Source organism: Triturus cristatus, chromosome 1_2 (genome assembly GCF_964204655.1).
Source record: "Triturus cristatus chromosome 1_2, aTriCri1.1, whole genome shotgun sequence".
Classification (NCBI taxonomy): domain Eukaryota; kingdom Metazoa; phylum Chordata; class Amphibia; order Caudata; family Salamandridae; genus Triturus; species Triturus cristatus.
The window spans coordinates 136,659,028-136,675,240 of record NC_140580.1 but is presented as its reverse complement, the minus strand read 5'-3'; the positions used below and the strand labels follow the sequence as shown (position 1 = coordinate 136,675,240).

The following is a 16,213-nucleotide window of genomic DNA, read 5'->3' as shown; positions in this document are numbered from 1 at the left end:
AAAACACCAGGCATGGGAAAACACATAATCTATTGGGCAGGATTGCTGGCCCTTCATAAAAGTGCGACTCGCTGGCCGATCCGACTGCCTTCTCCCATTTACACATACCATGCCTAATGAGCCCATCAGCTGTGTAAACATCACATCTTGTGGCGAAGTCTCTCCTCTAGGGAAGATGGCCTCTTCAATATTATAAGATGTTAATAATTCCTCATGCCAGCAATCCACCATTCGGGGATCCAATCTATGGTTAAAATCGCCTAGCACCAATAATAGATCCTTCTGATAATTTACACTTACAGACGCTATATCCTCTTTCAGCTTTCACAGGTTCTCCTTATAATCATGGTCCTTTCCCTTCTGTATATATATACATTTATAATACATATTCTATCATAACAGGGATCCAGCTTCTGTAGCAGAACCCTACAACCTAGCGCCCATTTACAATGTAGCTTCACATTTTCAACCTTCCTGGCTATCTGTGTGGAGATCAACGTTAGTTGCCCCCTGATGACCTCCCCAAGGTATTTTTCTTTGCTGTGTTTGGGTGTTGAACAAATCCTTCTGTAACTAGGGTTTCTAGGGTATCGTCACACAGCCAAGTCTCCTTGCAGGCACACAATATCGTTACTCCTAATGAATTAGACTGGCAGGGGAAAGACCCTGTACCAATCACAATCCATCATAGCTAATAATTTCAACTATTAAGGAAGGGCCCTGAGATGACCCTGTTGCACTTAACCTAGTTTGTATGAACATCTGGGAGAGAGAAGCAGATGGTCTGAAGCACATACACTGAATACTGGGATAGTATCAATGGAAGGATTGCCTCCTCTGAGGGATAGAAGAGCTCACAGAACTATGGCTGAGAGGAAGTATCTCAAGACACAGGTGATTCTCCTTGGTGCCAAAGGCACAGGCTTAGTACCAATGGAGAGTACATGGAATATCAGATTACCCGAGCTGAGATGGAAATCAATGGCAAATCAGCCATGAAATGTTCGGGTAAGAGAAAAACAAGGAGCTGGATATCTCTTCGACTTGGATTTCATTGCTCTGGTTTAGGACCAGGCCTAGAAGGCTGTATGGCTTAAACATCATCACCTTTGTTGACCAGAGCACAGGCTGCATGTCAGTCTTTGGGAGAGAATGAAACCATTCTTATTTTGCAGATAACAGGATTAGGTAGCCAGCAGATCAGGGTGGACTCTGGGAATGCACTGTCGATGGCATCCACTGCCCCTGTTCCAGAAGGAGAGGAGAGTGGGGCACTTGAAATGGACCAAGTGTTGGAGTCTGGGTCACTGCCAGAGTTGCAGGAGTTTTTAGCTGCTTAAGGACCTGCCTGGAAAGAATTCCGCAAGGCACAGCTTGAGAGCCCTATGTTTGTGGAACTTTGGAAGGAACCAGGTCAACAAAGGAGTGGTAGGAAGATACTATGTTGCGTGGGAAGATCGTCTGCTACATAGTGAGCTGGTGAATCCTGAGCAAAGTGCTAGCAAGGCCACATAGGCATTTGAAAGACCCAGGATAGGTTAGACCCTCTGTTCTACTGGCCTGAAATGCTCAGCAATGCAGAGCGGTTCTATAGAACCTGTCATACATGCCAGCTGAATAATAAGTCTAGAGGTAAGACCAAGGCACAGTTAGTGTCTCTACCAGTGGTAGGTGTTCCATTTGAGTATTTGGTATACACATAGTTGGTCCACTCAACCTACCCTCAACATCATGTAACAAATATATCTTGGCTGTGCTGGATAGTGCCCCTTAAGACACGCCTGCAAAGGTGGTAGCTAGGTCTCTCTACGGATCCTTTCTGGGGTTGGATTTCCAAAGACACTACATTCTGATTGTGGAACAAAGTTCTCCTATTGTTATATGAGAGGGATGTGGGAGCAAGTTGGTACTACTTCTACATTGGTTACATTTACTAGAGAGGTTTAACAAGAAGCTTCAGAGCATGACAGGCACTCTACCAGGCAACTTCAGGAGGTAGTGTGATTTTCTCCTGCCATATCTCTTATTTGCTTACTGGGAGATTCTGCACGAACAAGTTGGATTCAGTCCCTTCAAAGTTCTGTTTGGGCACCCAATCAGTAGACTATTCACTTTACTGGGTTTGTCTGTTATTGGCTCCCATGTGGCTGAAAGAGTAATTCTGTACTTTCTGGATGGCTCTCAAGGAGGTTGCCAGAGTAATGTAATGTTTTTTCTGGGCACCCACAGGAGACTTGGCACAAAGCAACAAGATTATTTCACTGTGCCAAAATCCATTTGTTTATTTTGTCCAATAACATCTGGTATGATTGACATAGTTTATTCACTTAAGGAGTGAAGTCTGAAATACGTTTTAGCATGGATTTTTCTATTATACTCCCATGATCAGATGCCCTGTTTATATCATATTGCTTGTCTGTTTTTTACCTGGTCAGATACTCCGCTTTGAAGAAAGATGGGGCAACACTTTCAAGTTTGGCGAAGAAGGGAGAAAAGGTGGAAGCCAAACCTGCCAGGCCGGTGACAGTCTACAGTATATCTCTCAAAGCATTCCAGCCACCGTTGTTCACGCTTGGTAAGAGCAGAGCAATACTGGCAGATATGAGTGACTCTCACTTATATGCAGTTGCAGGGTGATAACTAAGCAGGTGTGAATGTAGAGGTGGTTGTAAAGATGTTTACCTTTCGACCTGCATGTGTGTTAGGTGCCTGATAAAAGGTTTAATACATTATGGGCCAGATGCATCAAAAAAATGTTTTGCGATTTCCTAATTGCGAATCATTGTGAATCGCAATTAGGAAATCGCAAAACGGCATGCATGAAAGTGTGCAGTAAACTTTCTGTGATTCCTAAGGGGTCGCAAATGACCTACCTAATGAATATTAATGAGGTAGGTCGCAATTTGCTACCCCCTAGGAATCGCAAAAATCACAGGGATGGTGGCCTGCTGAGATCAGCAGACCACCACGCCTGTGATGCTTTTAAATAAAGCAATCATTTTTTTTGTAAAGCAGCCTGTTTTCCTTAAAGGAAAACGAAATGCTTTACAAAATGAAAAAGTTTTCTTTTCATGTTTTTAAGAGCAGGCAGTGGTCTGTGGGACCACTGCCTGCTCGTACAAATGCTTTTACAAACATTCACAAAGGGGAAGGGGTTCCCCAAGGGACCCCTTCCCATTTGCGAATGTCTTGCCACCTACTTGAAGTAGGTGGTAAAATGCGAATGTTTTGCGACCGCATTCATAGTCACAAAACATTCATGCATACTGTTAGGATTCGCTATTTGAAAGGAACGCCCTTAACACGCCCCTTCCAAATAGCAAATCGCAAACCCATTTTGCGATTCGGTAACAGGTTACCGAATCCGGGCTGATTCTGCAAATCAGCCCGTTTACGAGGAGAAAAATGCTTGATGCATCTGGCCCTATATATCTGTACATGCTTCACAAGATGCTGATTGGCATTACCACACATCTTGTATTTAGGCCACTGGAATGACACTAAAATGGCCGGACATAGACCAATAATCCCTGAAAGGAACCAACGTATCCAGCAAGCATTTGCTGACCAAACTGTCACCAAGATGAACAATAGCGTACCCAACCAGGACCTGGTCTAAGATAGGAAAGTGTAACACCAGCTAAACCCGTAAACCAGAAAAAACAAGCACATACAGACTAGCCATAAGGTAGCTGAATGCAGATTGAAGCTGTGCCCATTTAATATTAAGGCGAAGCCGGCCTCACTGAGGTCCAAAACAGAAAGATAACATTTGTATTTTGTATTTGTAATTGAATTTATAGGGCGCGCAGCTACCCACAAGGGGTCTCCCGGCGCCAGTAGAGTTAATGATTACGCATCGCAGTTGTTATTGAGAGAAGGGCCAGGTTTTAAGGTCTTTGCGGAATTTTAACAGAGATGGTTCGAGTTTCAGTGTAGCTGGAAGAGAATTCCACAACCTGGGGGCAACACAGGAGAAAGAGCATCCGCCTATTCTCGTCAGTGTAAAGCGCGGAATCAGAAAGTTGCCATGAGCTGATGATCTGAGGAGGCGGGATGGAGAGTATTGTTGGACAAGGGCCTTGAGGTAACCTGGGGCCGACCCTTGATTGATTTTATGCATAAAACAGAGGGCCTTGAATTTGACACGGTTAGCGAAAGAAAGGGGGAAATTGGAGATCTCCACGGGACCTTGCAAAGGAGGCGGGCGGCTGAATTCTGTACAAGCTGAAGTCTCCTCTGAAGCTCCAGGGTAACTCCTAGGTAGAGCACATTGCCGTAGTCCAGGCGAGAGGTGATTAAAGCCTGGATCACCGAGCGTCTTGTCCATACTGGGAGCATCCATAAAATTTTACGGAGCCACCCCAGGATGGAGAAGCAGGTGGCTGCCACCTTAACCACTTGATGTCGCATGGAGAGCGAATCGTCCAGGACAAAGCCAAGATTGCGAACCTGGGTCACTGGAAGGGGTGGTGAGCCCATTTCTGACGGCCAGTGTGCAGGGCTCCAGAGGTGCTTTTGCTTGCCCAGAATGAGCACCTCCGTCTTATCTCCGTTCAATTTCAGGAGGTTCGCCTGCATCCACTCTGCCACTCGGCTAAGTCCTAGTTTAAGAGCAGATGGAGTGTTTGCTGCGGCCGAGGAGAGGGAAAAAAGGATCTGAGTGTCATCTGCGTATGAGTAGAAAAAGAGACCAGAGTCTTCCACGATGGTTGCTAGGGGTCTCACGTAGATATTAAAGAGCATAGGGCTCAGTGAAGACCCCTGCGGGACACCATACGCAGATGAGCGAACAGAGGAGGAAGAGCCGGAAGAAACAACCTGAAAAGTGCGGTGATTTAAGAAAGAGGCCAGCCAAGCAAGGGCACGGTCAGTCACTCCAGCCGTTCTCAGAGCTCTCAGAAGAATGGAGTGTGAGACCGTGTCGAATGCGGCGCTTAAATCTAAAAGAATAAGCGCCGCGGTCTCACCGTGATCAAGACGGGTGCGCTGGTTCTCAGTAACCCCCAGGAGAGTTGTTTCGGTGGAGAAGTGGGAGCGGAATCCCGATTGGGACGGATGTAAAAAACCTATAGTCTCCACATGAGATGTGAGATGTATGTTGATATGCCTCTCCAGAATTTTTGAGAACATAGGCATCAAGGAGATGGGCCGGAAGTTGGCGAGCGTCTTGGGGTCTGCACCGTTTTTTTTTTTAAAGTGGCACTACCAAAGCTATTTTCCATTCATCCGGGACTATAGATTCCCGCAATGAGGAATTCAGGAGCTCTTGAATGATTAGTAGAGCGTCGGGGGAGAGCTGGCGAAGGATGTTCATAGGAATTGGGTCCAGGGGGGAGCCTGAGTTGACCTTTGTTATGCAGGCGAGCAGCAAGTTGGAGTCTAGCAGGGGCCATTCAGAGATCTGTGTTTCCTGAGATTGCGGGCTCAGTGAGTCCAGAGTAGGGGGGTCGGGAGGGGGTATGGGAGAGGCTCGGGACAGGGCATTGTAGATGGTTTCGACTTTGGATATAAAAAAGTGACATGACAACTTCACAGCCGAAAGGCACGCATCGAACATGGATGCATAGTCAACATGGTAGATGGCGTAAAATGTAACTGCATACTTCTGAAAAATGCCACTACCTCATCGCCCTGCAGGCACAAACCAGGAGCATCGCTCACCAACTCTGCATATAATAAAACAACAACCCATACTAGAAAGAGCATCTTAAAACGTCCTGCATCATCTCTACCCTGATCCATTATAGTGAGGGAATTAATCCTAACGAATAAACCTAGAGAAAGGAAGAAACTCTGTTGAACCCTTTCCTTTCAGTACCCTTTTATATCAATGTCAGAGTGGCTTGACAATCCCAGAGAATGTCCACTTAGGCCACCTCTTTTAATTACATTACCAGCCACATAGATTTCCTTTTACTGCCCCATAATCTGGTCCTGCATGTATACACAATTCTAGTATAAAGAAAAGGTATGGGAGCTGGATAATTGTATCGATCTTCATTTTCTATCTCGAGTCTGTCTTGTTCCAGAAAGCCTGTCCAACCAAGAAACAGAAAGGCCGGAAACAATTGTAAACGGAAATATAGGCCCATCCAGAGGGAAAGTCTCTAAAAGATTTCCAAATGGGATCAAAAGCAGCATAGTCAATTACTTTTGTTGAACAGACATGCCAGAGGGAGCCTACTGGAAAGTAGAACAGAACTTCTCTGTGCTCGTTTACCACCACAGGCTGGGTAAAAGTGTTCATATCACCACAAGTCTATATTTTCGAGGAGCAGTCATTGGTGCCATGGCTGAATCTGGCCTGTTCAAATTTGCATCGTTTCTAGAAGGCAGGAGGCTTGCTAAAGCGCACCATCTGGACTGAGCTCTCCTTTTTTGACTGATTTCTTTTGATGTTTTGTGGAAGTCTACTGTGCCTTTTTCCCATTTTTCAGAAATGTCCCTGAAGAAACCCACCGGGTTCAAGCCTTGTGGTGCCATTCATCGACAGATGTCAGTGATGGACCCCCACTTGGTGTGTCTGTGGTGTCATGTGCGGAGTGTAAGACCATGAACCAAAAGGCCATCTGCAAGCAGGCCATGAAGCTCTTGGCCACTTGCCATGCGACTGCGCACTTCTCCAGGTCTGGTTCACGTGGGAGCTCTCAGGACCGCTCCTAAAGTCGTTTGCATTGGTCCTCATTGCACGCCAGTACTTCTTCAGGTAAGTCCCATAAGAAGTCCAAGAAGTCGAAGCACTCTTAGGCTTCACCGTGTCAATCTCATTCTTAAGACGACACGAGGGAATGATGCCACAAATCCCGACCTCGCTCATGGGTGGTTCCTGTGCAGCTGGTGTCAGAAACTGAGTCCGCTTCATGCTTCCCCGAATTTCTTGGGGCCAGAGCAACCCCCCCCAGCTCCAAGTGTTTTATGAGGCTCTGAGCCTAATATTTGGCAGTCGAACCCCTATGGATCACCTTCAGGTCCCACTGATTCAGGAGGGTCTTTGACTGGGTCTCTGCCGCTGGTCCACCCTCGGCACCAGATAACCCCACCCAAGTTGGTGAATCGGGATCAGCTCCTCCTGTTACTTCATGACCTCCTCCAAGGATCGTTCCAATAACGTCGTTCTCTGTGCTGCCAGTGCCAAACCTATTGTGATTCCCGATACGGACGTCGGTTCTGGCGCTGAACAGGCCCACATGGCCCAAATAGTAGCCAGAGCTCTATTTCACTAAAGGGCTTACTAAGGAGCATGAATGGAGGGGATCTGGGGATTCCTATACTAGACTGACCCCCCCCAGCAGTGTCCATGGCCGATGGCAACTGCTGTCAGGACCTGGCTGATGCTAGTAGTCTGGACACCTCACCAGACACTGGCCTTCTCTCTCCTCCTACAGTTGCTACAGAGGAATAGGCTTCCTTTGCGATGGAGGTTCGGAGGGTGGCTGAGGTCCTAGACCTGCAGCAGCCCACGGTTCAAGCCAAAACAAATGTCTTGATGGAGCTGCTTCGACCTGGGGTATTCCCATCGGAACCTTTACTACCCTTCAATTAAGCCCTCACTGATGTCCTGCTTGTGCACAGGACCATAGCTCGCAGCCATCGCTCCACTCCTGAGGCTACAGCCTTCCTCTCCCACCACTTTACCCCTGAGACCCTGGTGGTCTAGCCTCAGTTACCCGAATCCGTCCCATTGCGTTTCCTACCACACCACCGGATAGGTAATCCAAGAGGCTGAACTGTTTTGTCACATAACCCTCCCTTTTGGCACACTAGTCATTCCTCCTCAGGTTGGCTCCATGCTTCTGGTGCAGAAAAACAGTCAAGAGCTGAGGTCCGCATGCTGGGGTGGTGCCTACAAAGGCACTGCACACGTTACTCCTGGCACGAACATCGCCATTTGAAGCCAGACACCACCTAATGTCACACAAGGGGATTGCTCAAAACATTTCTGAATCCAGTCTGATGCCTGGTAATATTCTACGGTAAGGAATCTGCAGCTAGATAGTCTCTACCAGATTCGGCGGTACTGACCCCCCAAGAGTTACCAATTACCCCTAGGAAAAATAGCAATAACTGTAAGATACTGACTCACACTCTCGAGTAAAGAGACACACAGCATAAGCTGAAGAAGCAATGACCAGGACATTAGCACCCCATCTCAAAGATTACAACATGCGATGAAACCATGCAGCCCAGCCATTCTAGGGTCAAAAGCCAATCTATGGATATGAATCATTCATTTGACACCAAAAACACTGTTGGCGGCAACAAAACTTCTGTAGGACATGAAACATAAAAACTATACCCTGTGACTTGAAGAAAAAAAAAAATATATATATATATATATATATATATATATATATATATATATATTCACTGAAAAAACCATAGGTTTCACACACGTTATAGTTAGGAATTAGCATTTAAAAAACCTTGCAAATTCACTGAAAAAACCATAGGTTTCACACATGTTATAGTTAGCGGAAATTTTACTGATAAAAAAACCAGTGAAATTGCCCCGTTATAGTTAGTGCTGGCAACTATAACTCACGCGACCGCAATCCTCTGCTGATGCTAATACTGTATTTAGACACTTATTTGCCCATGTCTTCTTCCATACATTTTTAGCTATACATATATTACAAATATTTTTTTTTCATAAAGACACATATGTCATCAGCAGAAGATTGCGGTCGCGTGAGTTATAGTTGCCAGCACTAACTATAACGGGGCAATTTCACTGGTTTTTTATCAGTAAAATTTCCGCTAACTATAACATGTGTGAAACCTATGGTTTTTTCAGTGAATTTGCAAGGTTTTTTAAATGCTAATCTGTAACTATAACGTTTTTGAAACCTTTGGTTTTTTCAGAGAATTTGTATGGTTTTTTGTATGCTAAGTTATGTATTTTTAATTAAAGATATTTTTTTTAATTTAAATAAAATTACTTTATATTCATTTATATATTATCTTTTTTTTTATAAATTATTTTTTTAAAAAATTCAATTTGGATATTTTTTTTATTTAATTTTTTTAATTATTTTATGTCCACTTTTTTTTTTTTTATAAATTCTTGGGGTGCGCGCTCTGTGCGCGCACCTAGTACTATTTTATGAATTTCGGCGTACGTTATTTACGTACGCAAATATACTTAATGGTGCGCGCTGGGAGCGCGCACCCAGTACGTATGCGTACGTACGTACGCATGCGTCCTACGCCCTCGACGCGGTTTACTTCCGCATACGCTAAAATTATGCGCAATAACGGTCGCGTATACGCGTGTTCAACGTATGCGCGCTAGGTACGCGTATATGACGTATGCACCTTCGCGTTTACGCGTTCGTGCATACGTCATCGCGGAGTGCGCGCACGGAGCTTGCGCAGTGCGCGCACCTCGGGTTTATACATAATAAAACAATATTTCTTATTGGTTATCATTACTTTCAGTTTCTAATTGTATCAATACCACACCCAATCCCCTCATGGCAAGTCATGTGATCAAGAATCTTCACTTTTGATTGGTTTGAAGTACTTTCTGTTCCAGATTCTTCCCAAACCACACCTACTCCCCTCATTATTAGTTCTGATTCCTTTGGAGAAGGAGCTATTCTGTTGTTGAGAGACAATGGCTGAACAGCAACCTACTTCAGACAGTGAGCAGGACACTCTTGAGAGGCAGAGGAACAGGAAGCAGAAAGACAGCTTTATATGGCAGTTTTTCACTTTTCCAGAGAATGAGAAAAAGGTAAATGCACCGAAAGTTACATGTGTACTTTGTAAAAAAGTCTTATCTCGTGGGAATCCTAACAAGAAATATTCTTTTAGCATTCACACTATGTTGAGACATGTTTACAAAATGCATCCAGTATCTTATCGTCGAGCTTCTGGAGAAAACCCTCCACCTGCTCAGCCGACGACATCAGCAGCAGCTCAGCCGAGCACATCTTCGGCAGCTCAGGGGAGCACTTCAGCTGCGATGGTGCCTTCACCTGTTTCTTTACCTCTTGTTGGTCCACCTTGTTTGGCGAGGTTGTCTACACGGTGCACTGATTGCGGTTCTCTTATTTCTGTGGGGGAGACCAGTCTTGATCTCCTTCAGAGAAAATTTGATGCGCATACGTGCACTAGGCCATAGATGTTTTTTCTTTTTTTGCGTTTTTCTCTTCCTGTTTCCCTCCATTAACTCAAGGGCTCTTTTAAGAGCCACTTATAAACTTAATCAAACAAATTTTGTTTTTAGAATTTTTTTTTGAAATTTTTTTGAGGTGCGCGCACCCTGCGCGCACCCATGTTTTTTTAAATTTTTTTTTTTTTTGAGAGACTACAATTAAAAATTGAAAATGTGATTGTACAGAAGTACAAACCTCAAAACCCCACTCGCTTAAATGCGTTTTTTTTTTATTTTGTTTTATTAAGTTTTTTTTCGGGTGCGCGCTGGGTGCGCGCACTCGGCGATATTTTTTTACAAAATATTAACCTTTTTTTTTGCCCTACAAGGTCCTACTTTAACCCCCTTACAATGCCTACTGGGTCTATTTCTACCCACTCTGCCCCCTTTTCAAGTTCTCCCCCTTTGTTTTTCACCCCCTCTTTATGCGATTGACAAAATGGCGGCCGCCGCTTCCTGATTTCCACCGATTCGAATGTTTACTAAGATCTAACAACCAATCAGAATTGCGCTCGCGCACGGCGAGGTGCGCGCACCCAGCGCGCACTCTGCGCGCTTATATATATATATATTGATTTAAAGGCTATTTTCTCAGAATCTACTGAACAGATTTACACCAGACCTACAAAAGGCACTTCCTTGACCTGGGGACTACCTCTCTGCCAAATTTCTAGTAATTCTGTTCAGCCGTTCGGGCTGTAGCTCTGTCTAAAGGTCCTATGGAAAAATGCATGGGAAAAACGCGTTTTGGGACCCCCCTTTTATCTCAGTCCCCGCTTGACGAATCCCCCCGAGACTTTCAGGGTAGGAGCGGAGCGTAGCGCCCACCTATTTTGAGAAATTCGCGAACATTCGTCGACCGGCGCCAAAGTTATTCCAAATAGAATGTTGCGGATTTCCTATGGAAACGTGGTCCTAACTATAACTACCTACTGGCGACCGCCAGTAGGTAATATATATATATATATATATATATATATATATATATATATATATATATATATATATATATATTGTACGATATATTATAATATTTATATATATATTATATATAGTACGATATATAGTAGGATAGTATATATATCCTACGCTCAGTGTCCCTGGCCCCGTACCCTGCCCTGAGCTTGCGTGTACAGCTACTGTCTTTTTAGGTCTCGCCTTGCTATCGCGTAAGCGATAGCAAAGCGAGACTATTGTAAGGGGCTCCCAAAAGTGCTCCGAAAAGCGGATTGCATGGCAAGCACGCGCACAATCACGCGCATCGTGCCGCCATGCAATCCGTTTGGCATCACACTTCAAAGGGCCCGCTCCCCGCCTGGAATGCGCTCCCCCGCCCCCGCCAAGTGCTCGCGCCACGCTCCGCCGGGCTTGTCTTGTTTTATTAGCACACAATTTTCTGTCTTTTCTTTTATTAGCACACAATTTTCTGTCGTGCGTGTAACATTTCTTTTCGGCTCATTATGAGGGAATACGCACATCTTTAGAGCACTAGAAGATGGGAAAGATTACAGCAAGGGTTCGGAGACATCCTCGGAAAGTGCTTCAATCGGTCACTTTAATTCGATGCGAAATCGCCCACTTTCACTTTCTAGCATCCTGCAGTACCTTCTATGCTTGGACCCTTGTTTTATCCTGGGTGCTAGAAGGTTGTAGCCTTCAGGTATTAAAACCGCATATACGCACAATTCACTACTAGTGATGCTTAATACAGCAAGGCATAGAGTTGACAGGTGTGAGATGTGAAACAGAACAGTACACTTTGCTCTGCGCTGGTATTTGTTTATTTATATAATTTGTACTACGTTCCCTTTGGTTACAGTGAGTTACCAAGGGTAGATTCTTTCTGAAACAGAGAGTAGGAACTACATGTCCTATAATTCATTACAATCTACACAGGGTTATTAATTAAAAATCGGACTTGTTAAATACTTTGTTCAAAAATAGTATTTGTTTCCTTTTTGCCCTCAACTTCATATATGTTAGTATTCCTCTCCAAGCACACTTATAAAGAGTTTGCTCTTATCTCCTTATAAACCTTCCGTTTTCCTTCTACCTGAATGGAATTCTCTTTTCACTGCTCCTATGGGACAGAACAGCAACTTCTCAAGGAGATAGCAATCTTAAGTGCCAGGCCACATGTCTTTTATTATGCTGCCACAGTCTAAACAATTGGAACTTTTGACACCACGCCAGACTTCTTGGGGCAGGGAGGAACTGATAACAGTCAACAGTTGTACACTGGCTCAGTTACTGCTCACACATTAAGCCACGGGTCTCGACAAAGGAACATGCAGCTTTGTTATACCCTACATCCTTATATCCCAACTTTTAAGTGTGCTGCCGCAGTCTCTAACAGAAGTACATTTAAGAAACAATTGCAAAATTTCACACCACGCCACACTGCTTGGCACATCTTTCTTTCTTTTTTGAAGCACAAGGTGTGAATACATTTAAAACAGACTGAACTGATAGAATAGCCTAAAGGCAGCATTACGTTTTTAGCCAATTACAACGCAGCTTTCTAAAACAAGCATTTGCAAAGCAATATGTATCGCATTTGCGAGAGTTTAAGCTTTTAGCATTGTAAATGGCAATGCTTTTATTTATGTTTTAAATACCAAAACATAAATAAGAGGCATTGTCATTTACAATGCCAAGAGCTCAAACTTGCGTAAGTGCGAGACCTATTGCATTGCAAATGCTTGTTAAGAGAAGCTGCCTCCAGTGCGAGGCACGAAGCAAGAAACTCAGTGAGAGCAGAAAGCTCCCAGCTTGCGCAGTGTGAGGCAGCAGCCGGTGTGGCCGCTCCGGCTACAACTCCCCAGCCTTGGATGTGTCTCGCGAATAGCTGGCTTCCGTTACCTCTCAGATTGGATGTTTCTAACGCGCAGGCCCGTCCTCTCCAGCAGGTGAGTCCCGCAAGGAGGGTTACTATTTAAAGACTCCCATGCCAGTGCTCAGCGGCTTGTGCATGTGGGCACTGCAAAGCATATATAAAGTGTCATTGCAGTTTATGCTATGTGCTATGCTTTGTTTTGCTATGCAATGCCTATGCTGTGCTGTGCTGTGCTGTGTAATTTGGGTTACAGCTGCTTGTGCATGACAGCACGAGATGTTTATTGCAGATAACCCAGAAAGGTTCCATGAAAGCCTGACTGACAGGGATGTCCTCATTTGCATAATACCTACTTCAGTCGGTTTGAGGTTGTGATTGGCAGTTGCCGGTTGCAGTTTAACATCCACTCCTAGAAATGTCAATTGAAACTACGACCTTCCGAGGCCCTCCCGGGCTACAGTTCAAAGCAGTTTGAAAGTGTCGCTAGTCCTGGCTGCCAAGTGGTACTGGGAAACCGGGGCACTGACAGCACCCACGCCTGAAATGCCAACACTGCCAGGGAGATATTCAAAGCAACGCGTGTGACACCCTGCGGACTACCAGTATGCAGGCATTTGATTTGCCCTTGGCAGGATAAATGGGATAGAACGATGTCTGGCACTTTCTTTTTCCTGCTCAATGTGTTTTTAAAGAAGACGTTTTCATTTTTATTTTCGGTAGGTGGTATACAGTGCACAATGCACGCACAGTGTTGTCTTCTTGTAGTTCTTGAAATATGCACTTTCCTCCACATTATTATAAGGCAGTGCCTGTGAGGTGAAGAACACACTCCAGGTGGGTGATTACTGGACAGCTAGCGTTAACTTGAAGATGGAACCGTTTTCTTTTTCAACTTGTCATTTACGCTTAAAGTCTGGACGTGCACCATAAGGAGTACACATCACTGATCAGCAATAGTTTTCTAGCGCTGGCTTCTTTCAAGAGACGAGTTGGCCGAAAAATCGGATGAACTCACGACAATCGGGGCACGACATGTGACTGCTACTTCCCCAGCCCTCCTGTTCTTTCAAAGGGACGAGACTGTGTAGAAATATCATGCTTTCCCTGCAGGCTAGTCCACTACTGGTTGTATGTTGTGTAGTGTATGTAGTGTGTTACATGTGCATCTGTCAACAAACAGGACATCAAGCAGTCTCAAAAGAATTTTTTCAGGGGCACGTGTAATTATGTACATGTACGCTAGATTACAATATTTGCAGTTGTGTAACAGTTTTTAAACCCTTTGATCTGCTGTCCCAGATACATGTCACCGACGCTCTCTACACGTCATGTAATCCATGGTCTTCTCTCCAAAAGGCTCCTCCACCATTAATGTTCTGAGTACAGCATCTCTTGTAGGAGATGCTTCCACTGTAGTATTATTGTTGCTCCTTTGAGTTGGGCCTGGACTATAGTAAGCATCTAAAATAAAATGCAAATACGATGTATGCAAAGACCCTGGGTGGAGCAGGAATGCCCATTCGGCAGCAGGTACAAAGTCTGAAGGACCCTCATTAAACCCATGACTGAGCGTTTTACATTGTAAAACTTATATTTATTCATTTATTTATGTTTCAATAGCGCTTAGACCTCCTTGCTAATGTTTCAAATCATATAAAATGGGAGAGGGCAATGAAGGGGTAGGTGATAAAAGTAAAGAAACCGAATAGGCAAACAAGCATCCACCGGAAGTGGCTTGTAAGCAGGCTTTCCTAGGAGGATTCCGTATTACTCTTCAGCAACACTAAACACTTAATTCACAACCCCGGCACCGAAACTCAGAGATGCAAAATGCTCCACTGCATACTTCAGAGCACTATGTGGCCAGCACAACAGAATAACGAGCATTGGCATAGCCAATAGGTCTTGCCTTTGGGACCTGCTGCATAACGAAATACTTATAAGGTCCCAAAAGCGAGATCTATTGGCTATGCCAATGTTTGTTTGTTTTGCTAATAACTTTGGTGCTGTTTGACGAATCTTCACGAAATTTTCAAAACTATTTTGCCTATCACTTCAGCTGCTGTCTGTAAGGTTTTGGGTAGATTCATAAAGGGGGGGATCCCAAAATGCGTTTTCCCCATACAATGTCCAATAGGGATTTTAGACACAACTACAGTCCGAACCGCTGAATGGACGTGGATCCTCCGTGAATCCTGGCAGTTTTGCGGATCCGTGTGCCAACAGCTATGCCGGGATTGGCTGGTCACACCCTGAGAGGAAAGTAGCGCAATTTTGGGCATCAGGATTCGGTTCCTGGGGGTATAAAATGTAAAAGTTACTTCTGACACTGGCTATATATTATCTACTGGCGGTCGCCAGTAGATAGTTATAGTTAGGACCGAGTTCCCATAGGAAATCTGAAAATTCTATTTTGAATAACTTTGGCGCCGGTTGACGAATCCTCGCGAAATTTTCAAAACTAATGGGGCGCTCCGCTCAGCTCCTACCCTGAAAGTCTCGGGGTGATTCGTCAAGCGGGGGCTGAGAAAATAGGGGGGTCCCAAAACGCGTTTTCCCCATGCATTTTCCCATAGGACCTTTAGTCGAAGGTACAGCCCGAACGGCTGAACAGAATTACTTGAATTTTGGCAGAGAGGTAGTCCTCCGGTCAAGGAAGTGCCTTTTGTAGGTTTGGTGTAAATCTGTTCAGTAGATTCTGAGAAAATAGCCTTTAAATCAATATATATATACTTGAAATTTGGCAAAGAGGTAGTCCTCAGGTCAGGGATGTGCCTTTTGCATATATGGTGTGAATCTGTTCAGTAGTTCCTGAGAAAATTGCAGTTAAAAGTACATAAATATCTATATGCGCGCACCGTGCGCGAGCGTAATTCTGATTGGTGGTTAGATGTCAGTCAACATTCGAATCGGTCGAAATCAGGAAGTGTCGGACGCCATTTTGTGTGTGGTAGTGAAAAAGAAAGGTGGAGAACGTGAAAAGGGGGCAGGGTAGAGAGTTCCTGACCCCCTAGCCTTTGTCAGGGGGTCCCTGAAGGACCCCGAAGGGTGAAATTTTTTTTTATTTTTTTTCAAAAAATCGCGGAGTGCGCGCACCGTGCGCGCACGGTGAAAAAACCCTTAAAAAAAAAAAAAAAAAAACATTTCAAACGAGCCATTCCATCTTACAGGTTAGATGTCAGTCAACATTCGAATCGGTCGAAATCAGGAAGTGT

General features: G+C 44.5%; 1 protein-coding gene across 1 annotated transcript in view; it reads left to right on the top strand.

The window, feature by feature from the left end:
• The window catches only part of TRUB1 (TruB pseudouridine synthase family member 1), a 250,782-nt gene that overhangs the window by 213,361 nt on the left and 21,208 nt on the right, over positions 1-16,213 (top strand). Inside the window, exon 6 of the mRNA XM_085603278.1 lies at positions 2,436-2,575. Within this exon, the coding sequence (XP_085459404.1) occupies positions 2,436-2,575 (140 nt within the window). The remainder of the gene's footprint in view (positions 1-2,435; positions 2,576-16,213) is intronic.